This window comes from Trichechus manatus, unplaced genomic scaffold, assembly GCF_000243295.1.
Source record: "Trichechus manatus latirostris isolate Lorelei unplaced genomic scaffold, TriManLat1.0 scaffold00104, whole genome shotgun sequence".
Lineage (NCBI taxonomy): Eukaryota > Metazoa > Chordata > Mammalia > Sirenia > Trichechidae > Trichechus > Trichechus manatus.
Genome location: NW_004444040.1, coordinates 5,216,594 through 5,225,851, shown reverse-complemented (window position 1 = coordinate 5,225,851; position 9,258 = coordinate 5,216,594). Strand labels below are relative to the sequence as shown.

General features: G+C 47.4%; 1 protein-coding gene across 1 annotated transcript in view; it reads right to left on the bottom strand.

Moving 5' to 3' along the window:
• BMP2 (bone morphogenetic protein 2) overlaps nt 1-8,884 on the bottom strand; it is a 10,586-nt gene extending 1,702 nt beyond the window's left edge. The window contains exons 1-2 of the mRNA XM_004383051.1: nt 8,102-8,884; nt 6,586-6,935 (exon numbers count right to left, since the gene is read on the bottom strand). Coding sequence (XP_004383108.1) covers nt 6,586-6,928 — 343 coding nt within the window. The 5' untranslated portion in view covers nt 6,929-6,935; nt 8,102-8,884. The remainder of the gene's footprint in view (nt 1-6,585; nt 6,936-8,101) is intronic.
• Nucleotides 8,885-9,258: the final 374 nt, after the last annotated feature.

Here is a 9,258-nt window from a genome sequence, read left to right as displayed (position 1 = left end):
TTTTTTTTTTTTTTAAGAAGCCATAGTGAAAAACATAATAGGTGCAGAACAGATATAAAACCAAGGGAAGTTGACAAAAATATCATTATGATATTCATGATGTAAGGGAGAATCTCCTTCCATTTCAGAAGTCATTCCATAGTTATCATCTTTATTTCAAAATCGCAATTTAAGATTACAATACCTGAATGAACTTCAATTTTAAGGAGCAAAGAAAAATAACATTAGCATGTTGAATACTTGTAAGATTGCAAATCACCAAAGAATAGGATTTGAAATAGTTTATTTTCTTCTAGTTTTACCACAGGGAGTCCCTGGGTGGTGCAAATGGTTAAGCACTCAACTACTAGCCAAAGGTTTGCAATTCAAACCTTCCCAGAGGCACCTTGGAATACAGGTCTGGCAATCTGCTCCTGAAAGGTCACAGCCTTGAAAATCCTATGGAGCAGTTCTACTCTGCACACATGAGGTCACTGTGAGTCAGAACTGACTCCACAGCAACTAACAAGTTTTGCCACATCCTGTCATTTCACTGTTAAAACAAAAATGTACCTACGTCATTAAGGATCCCAACCTAAGTTCTTAACAAAATCTGTTTTGCCATAATTCCACGTCATCATCCTAAGTGGAGACTATGTTTTCATTAATTTTGTCATCGTATTTCTCCTAAAGACAAACAGCTGTAAGTTCTTCACAGACTCCAGATACCTTAACAAAGTGTTAGATCCTTCATTCAAAGGTTCCATCTGTAAACTTTTACCATCAAAGCAAAAGTCATTGTCATCACAAGCTAACTGGAAGCACCCATTTCAAGAGGGAAAACTGACACCAAATTATGGAGTAATGTTTTAATGCAGTGCTTCTCAAACTGTAACGTGTGCCAGATACCAAGGGAACTTTAAACCTTCAAGTGCAGATTCTGACTCAGCGGGTCTGATGTAGAGCCAGAGGTTCTGCATTTCTAGCAACCTCCCAGATGATGTGGGTGCTGCTAGCTTGTGGACCACTTACCTGAGTGTCAACATCTTAAAGGATTCTTTTCCCATTCAAATGACTATTTTTAAGTGCCTTTCTGTCCAATACAAAAACGAGTAGAACCACTAGTTTTAGCCAAGGAACAAAAGTTGAGGCCGTGGGTGGGCAGCCAGGGACTCAGATCAGAAGGCTGTTCCTAAATCTCATCTACTTAGACATGGAGACTATCAGGCCAAGAAATGAGCCCCCATCATCCCCCATGGCTGACAATCCACACCTTTAGTGCTCCATCCACATTCTAAACCCAACTCTGCCAGGCACTACTATTAAAATAACCCTTCTACCAATCGAACCAGAAAGTGCTGGGTGGTGCAAATAGTTAACACGTACAGCTGTTAACCAAAAAGTTGGAGGTTTGAGTCCACTCAGAGGCACCTCAGAAGAAAGTCTTGGTGATCTATTTCCCAAAAAAAAATAGTTATCAAAAACACTGTAGAGCCCAGTTCTCCTTTGACACACATGGGGTTCGCTAGGAGTCAGAATCAACTCGACAGCAACTGGTTAATCCAATGTGGGCTCCCCTTGGTGATTCCATCAAGGGTTGTGTCCAGCGTTCCTTTCCCTCTCCTCAAGTAGGCTCTGATGCTTCTGCTGGAAGGACTCTTTCAGCAGAGAAGCCAACAGCTACCAGAGGAGAAAGACTAAAAAACCAAACCCATTGCTGCTGAGTTGATTCCAACTCATAGCAACTTTATAGGACAGAGGAGAACTGCCCCATAGGGTTTCCAGGCAGCGGCTGGTGGATTCAAACTGCCGACCTTTTGGTTAGCAGCTGAACGCTTAACCACCGCACCACCAGGACTCCAGAGGAAAAAGAAGGTGAAAATCAGCAGTGTCTCCCCAATTTCAATGACCCCAAAGCCTGACCTGTACTTGATCTACTGACTTCTGATACCAGAACACCTAAGAACACCTACTTTTCTTTAAAAGTAGAGGGAGGAAAGGAAAACTATTCCAGACATTCACTGAAGAGCTACATTAATGAAAGCACCCAGAGAAATCACAACTGCAACAAATATCTTGAACGCAAATATAAGCAAAAGAGGAAAGAAGTTATAAATAAACACACATACAACACAGACACACCATTTGTGGAACAACAACAACAACAAAAAAAAAAACTACTGCAAATTATCTTAGCACAGATTCTGAAAATATGGAGCATTAAGCCTTAGTACATAACATTGTTTGGAGACTTATACAGTTGCTAAATGGTCTGTAAATATCCTTTGCTGGATAAGCCAAATTTGCCAGGGGACTTAAAAGATTCTGGCCTATCTTATACATGGGTTCCTGAGCCTCTAAGTTCTTAACCAAATGAATGAAGCTGTCTGCAAAAATGTGGGAAACAAAATTAAGGTGACAATGACATCTGTACTCTCCTCCAAAAGTGAAGTCTTCACTTAATCATCTACACTCTCAATTATTTATCTACCTCAAAAAATCCAAAAGACAGGGCTGCATTTTCTCAACCTTTATCTAGCTTATCCAGCCTACACCCTTTGTCTTCCTCTTCCCCTAGACAAGGATAGACTATGACTTAAAAGAAAAATGTCAGAAGGATGATGATAGCTAATGTTTTTACTGAATGCTTTTTATGTCCCAGTCTGGTACTAACAGCTTTCTATGAATTATCTCACAACAAACCAATTAGAGAGGAACTGTCATTATCTGTTTTTCAAATGAAAGAGCTCACAGAGGTTAAGTAACTTGCCTAAGGTCACAGAGCTAGTAAATAAACAGCAGAGCTATGAAGAATACAGCAGATGGAAGGCTTCTAACCACTAGACTGTACCACCTAATGGAGGGGAGGAGTCAAAAACTCAAGCAAAAGTCATTACCGTCAGGGAACACGTTCATATGCAAGAGACTAAAAACTGTGGAGCGTGTCCTGTCTCAACTAAAGGGATAGTAATATACTACCCAAGGACGGTGGAGACAGTGGACAGAACTAAATGAGCAGAAAAGTCAGACAGACAGGGCCCACTAGGACATGTCTATCTTGTTTGGAAACACTGATATTTTGTGGCTCCTTTTGTCCTAAGGAGTCCCTGGGCGGTACAAACGGTTAATGCACTTGGATGCTAACCACAAGGTTAGAGGTTTGAGCCCACCCAGAAATGCCTCAGAAGAAAGGCCTGGCAATCTACTTCCAAAAAATCAGCCATTGAAAACCCTACGGAGCACACAGTTCTACTCTGACACACATGGGTCGCTATGAGTTAAATTTGACTCAACAGCAACTATTTTTTTTTTTGTCCGAGAGTACGCAGGGTTTGAGCAAAAAGTGAGTTGTTATATTTTGAGAATTTTGCAGCATTCTTTGGGCAGAAAACATCCATTAAAACAACAACCAAAAAATCTGGGAATGTTCTTGAGAATCAGTAAGGTTAGAAATCACTGCCCTAAAAAGTGGCTGAGAATTCTAGAATATAAAATAGTACAGAATGGATATATCAAGGAGAAAAAGCTAAAATACTAAGGGTTAAAAAGACTCAGGCTTCTTTCAAAAAGAAATGAAGGAAGTAGCAACTAAAAGAGCATAGTCAGCATCACTAAAGCTGCTTTGGCCTCTGTCCACCCTTCACTCCAATACCCGTGAAATGGTCAAGGGCCTTCTCATTATCATCTGGCTGCTCAGTGAAATACACAAAGGGCAAGTCTAAAAGACAAAAATAATTCAATGAGAAAGATCAAAAGAGAATTTAGCGGGTACCCACTAAAAACAGGTGGAAACCGTGCTGAGGACCCACCATCAAGCCCTGAAGCCTCAACCTCAATCAGCATTCCCAACTGGAAACGGGCTTGTGGAAATCCCATGCAAACATCTGCGAGCCTAAGAAAGCACACTAGGGAAGTACTGGTTTCAGGGGTCTATGTGTTCAAATCCTTAAGGTGCACTGGGAATTTGTGGCACGAGTTTTCCTTCACATGACAATGACTGTTGCTTTGACTTTCCTATTATATGGAGGTTTTCAAGATAATCAAATTTGTGGGTGCAGGGCTAATCCCTATCTGAAAGCTTTAGTCAGAGAGGAAAAGAATTCAGCTATTTCATGCAAAAGGAAGACTGTGTCCTTCCGAGACTGGAGGACAAGCATGTGGTCCTTCTATATTCTGATCTGACAGAAAAGCATAAAGACATTTTGAGGACCCAGACTGAATGGGATCCTTTACCAAACAAATGTCATTAATGGGATGTAAACCAAATTCTTCTCTTGAGCAAGCAGTCATAATCTCATCATGGTTTATTAAGTTTTTTAGTGGGATGCATGGCACAAAGATATTTATAAAACTCAAACGCTGGGTTACACAACAATAAAGACAGTCTTCAAAAAACACTATATGCAATCTAATGATGATATACTAGTCATAAAAAAAAAAGAAGTGAGTTTTTTTTATTGGGGCAAAAATGACAGGTTTTCTGTCATCCAATTATACAAGGATCTGAACTTATTGTAAGTTGATGTTAAGTGGGTAACTTCTGTGCTGTGTATATGATGTACCACTTACACTTTTTAAAGGTAGAAATTCCAACTTATAAAGTCAAGCATGCTTTTTTAATTGAAATAACACTCTCTAATAATTGGTAGCCTATTTAGTGTCGATCAAGTCACTTCTGGAGGAGGATTGGGGAACATGCAGACTGCACCGGTCAATCCTCATGTGATCGTTGTTTTAAATGTCAAGCGACTTAAATGATCTTCATTTTAAATTATAAGAGGCACACAGAACCTTTCTGGTCTTAAAGATAAAGTTAAGAAATATAAGTTTCAGATTTCCATGTCAAATTTCCAGGAGGCGGCTAAACAGCTATTCTTGTTACTTTTCTATCCAGAAAATGTCTTCTAATCAGCATCTGCTAGGAAAGATGATTGGATCTATAGTAATACTAGGGTTAAAGTGATAGAATTGGACACAGATGACAACATTTCTGCACGTGACAGACTTCTGCTTTCAGTGGCTGAAATCTGAAGGAGTAGTAGAATGAGATTTCATTGCTTTGCAGATGTCTGATTTCTGCTAGCAGAAAGCACCTCACTTTGAAATGTGTTTGAAAATGAATTGATTATCGACAGTGTTTCCTAGATGGGAGCCCCCGGGTGGTGCACGTGGTTAATGTATTCAGCTGCTAACAGAAAGGTTGGAGGTTCAAGTCCACCCAGCAACAATTCGGAAGGAAGATCTGGCGATCTACTTCTGAAAAATTCAGCCATTAAAAATCCTATGGAGCATCGTTCAACTGTGACACACAAGAGGTCACCATGACTTGGAACTGACTCAGTGGCAACTGTGCTGCTTTAATGTATACATGAGAAGTAACTTTGTTCCGTGACCTGCCTTTGGGGCTTTTTACCACTATCAGCCAGCGTTCTCACAAGTATAAGTCATAACTCACACAGGGAGAAAACGCCCGTCTGGCTGTGACATTTCTGATGTGTTTATATCCAAGTGCAGATTTCCACTTGAAATACACCTTCTCAGTAGGGCAAGGTAAGAAACAGGGAACTTTATTCCCAACTCCCCAATATCCTACCATTGGTTGCTCTGGGATTGACAACTTGTATCCGTTTCTAAAATTCGAAGGAACCGGTGCTCTATTTAGAATTTATTAAGTCAAAGGGGTATTTAAAAGTATAGAAAAAGAATTGAGGTGGAACATGTTTTCGACCAATTGCTCTAAGAACTTAGGTACAGCAACTGTCAATAACTGCTCCAATACATTTCAAATCCACTAAATGCCTTCCTGATGAAACAAGCAAAAATATCCTACCTTAACAAACCACATTCATATAATAAAACAAAACAAACAAACAAAAAAACACCTGACATTTCAATACAATGAAGGAAAACGGGCAGCTGCTGCAGAAGCTTTTATCTGAAGGGCTTGCCTTGTCTCTACCCTGAGCCTACCTCAGACTGAAGCAAAAGACAAGAAAGTCATTGTGGAAACAATAAGATTGATTGTGGAATTGATCTCCCACGGGGATTAGACAGAGATTCAAAATCTTCCAAACCAGGCGCACATCAACTGTAAATTAGGAAGATTTTGGGTCCCTGGGCTTTGCTTTTTTAAGACCGTTTCTGCGGATTCTCCCCTTAACTCTTGTCTAGCTTGAAACCCTGGCTTAAACAGGAGAAGCAGATCGATAGAGCAAGGGTTTCTAAACAGACTTAAATCCCAATCAGTCTCCTCTTTTCCCCTGTGGAATTCTTGCATATTTAGCTGGCTAGGGGCATGCCTTTTGCCCTCATCTTCACTTGATTTTTCTCCAGTTCCTGGGGGAGGAGTCGCCCTTCTGGCTGCAATCCAGGAAAAGGGTGCGGATTTACCAAAGGGGAATCCCTGGCTCCCCTCCACACACAGTGCATTAACAGTGCGTTAAAGCCTGGATCTGGAAGAGAGTTACAGAGGCAAGAGTGGAAACGTCTGCTGCGCCCTGGCCAAACTGTCCCTCCAGGGATGTCTCTAGTCTGCCCCACGGTGAGAGGCTTTGCAGGGTGACTCCCGCCCAGGTCCCCGCTCTCACTCCCTGTTCCACGCCTCACCTTCGTGGTGGAAGCTGCGCACCGTGTTGGCGCGGCTGGCTGCCTTTTCCAGGCGGTGGTCCCGGGCGCGCGCGCCTGGCTGGCCCGAGTGCCGGCGGTACAAATCCAGCATGTAGGGGGGCACCACGGCGTCCCTGCTGGGGGTGGGTCTCTGCTTCAGGCCGAACATGCTGAGCAGCCGCAACTCAAACTCGCTGAGGACTTCGTCCGAGGGCTGGGATGAGGAACGGCCCCACGCCGCCGCGAACTTCCTGCGGGCCAGCTCAGGAATGAGGCCGGCCGCGCCGCCCAGGAGGACCTGGGGAAGCAGCAACGCTAGAAGACAGCGGGTCCCGGCCACCATGGTCGACCTGCGGACAGGGCCGACGTGAGTCACTGAGTTCCCCGCCCAACCCCCTCCCTCACTCCCGCTGCCCCGGCTCCCTCCTCCTCCAGGGTGCCCACCTGGCTTGCAACACTCGCGGGGCTTTGTCAGAGGAGCTGAAGCAGGGACGTTTGAGGGAATGGAGGGTCCCTAGTTCCTGAGCCAGATAACTCACTCCTCCCATTCCACTCTCAACCCATCTGTCATCTGATTTGGGATTTTGTCCTCCCCCCCGCCCCCATCAGCGTCAATGACTGTCTCCTCTTTCCTGTTACACTCGCATTGACAGCCAGCACAGGGAACCTAGAGAAACCACCCCTTGGTCTGACACCCTGTGCCCACTAAACAATCCAAAACACACACAGCCCAGCACTCGATTGCTTATAAACACGGACAAACGGTACATGTGACCTCCTTAGAGGCACTGTATTAGAACTTCCTGATACACAGTCTATAACTTCCAGACCCTGCACATTCAAGACCACAACTTTCAAACGCCACTTGAAACTTGGGGCCCACGCCCCTAACCTCGGGGGTGTCAGGACAAACCACCTCAACCCCCGCACCTCCCAGTGCGGTCAAGATACACATGCATCTCCCTGGGATTACGTAAATGGCTAATATCTATTACTTCACGTGTCAGATGTTGAAAATGCAGTACAAGGAGGCACTGAAGTACTGCCCCCTCGCATTTCTGGAAAGAAACAGGGAGAACCCCAACTTCTACTGCTTTACTAAATGGGACGTGGCTCTGAGTAGAGAGTACATCTCTCGGAGAAACTTGGAGAAGAGAGAAGGAATCGTCATGGCAGGGCATACAGGTTGGCAGCTAACGGGTGAAAACCCAGGGGCCACTCTAAGGGATTTCTTTTCTTTTTTTTTTTTTAATCGCCTTAGTGTTAACAATCCTAATTAAATACCGAACGGGGGGGAAACGAGGGGCGAAGAGAAACGGGTCAGGCAGGCAAGGCTAGATGGTCGCCAGAAGCGGTTGGATGGGGGCACCCCCGCAGGGGTTCCGCTGCACGTGGACCTGAAGGGGGTCTGTTTATGTCTGGTCTAGCCCGACCCGGGGAGGGGCTCAGCCGCCACAGCCCCGCGCCCCACCTCGCGCCCCCCCCCCAATCCCCGGCCCAGGACCGCGTCCTCTACCTTTAGGAGACCGCAGACCGTCTAAGAAGCACGCGGAGACACGTCCATTGAAAGAGCCTCCACATGGAAAAACTCTGGCCAAAGGACCTGGTGCGGGGGTCGGGTGTCCGCTCCCTTCCTTTGCCTCCTGCCGGGCGCCGGCCGGTCAGTCTCCCTCTCCGCGCTGGGAACGGCGTCTAGGGGTCGGGCCCCGCAGAAGAGTGAAGCGGCGGCGGGGCTCGGGGACGACTAGGCTGTCCCCGCTGGGGGAGAGGCACCGGCGAAGTGGGGAACGCAAATTATTCTGCCTGCAAGTTCAAGAAGTCTCCAGCCAAGTGCTGACACACAACAACAGCGAGCAGGGGGAGGAGTGCGGGGCAAGGAAGGGAAAGGAAAAATGAAAAGCTGGTGCTGTCGTCGTCCTCAGGAACCAGCGCCCGTAGGACGCGTGACCCCGCGCGGCGCCGACTCCGGGACGCGAGGGAGGAGAGTCGGGCGCTCCGCGCTAGCTCCGCCGCGGCCCATGGCTCGGGGCAGCCATCCTGGTCGACGCCGGGTCCGGGGAGGGGCGCAGCGGCAGCAGCGATCTCGGTGCCTGGCGAGTTGCCCCCCCGCATCACTCTGCCTTACTCCAGCGCACCCCCATTCACGCTCGCCAGTTGAAAACACCGAGGCTCCGGCGCCCCGTCGTCCTCGGGCGCATTCTCCGGCGAATCGAGTCGAGTCCCGGGCTGCCGAGGCGGGTGGCTGCGCTCTCTTCTTGCTCTCCTAGACCCCCGGGACAAGCTGCCTTGCGCTTTGTGGCCAGCCTGGGGTCTGATCACACCTCGGCCAGCGCGTCCCGGGCCCCCGAATCCTGGCGAGGTGTGCTAGGCATCGCGGCGCTCGAGCTCCACTCCCGGTTCCTCAGCGCTCTGCGCGCCCGTCCGCGGCTCTGATGCGGCCCGGACAACCGAGGCCACGGCACTGTGGCGCGCGCGGCCGGGCGCTCCAACCCGCGCGGGGTCCGCGGCGCGGGGATGCCTCCGAGCACCCAGTGATCCTCCCGGCCCTCGTCCCCGAGGGCGTTCTGGTCGGCTGCGGCGGCTGATGTCCGGCGGTGGTGGCCAATCCCCGGCGGGGTGTGGGAAGCCGAGCGGCGGGCGCAGCGCGAGCCGGGCGCAGCTCGGCGCGGCTGG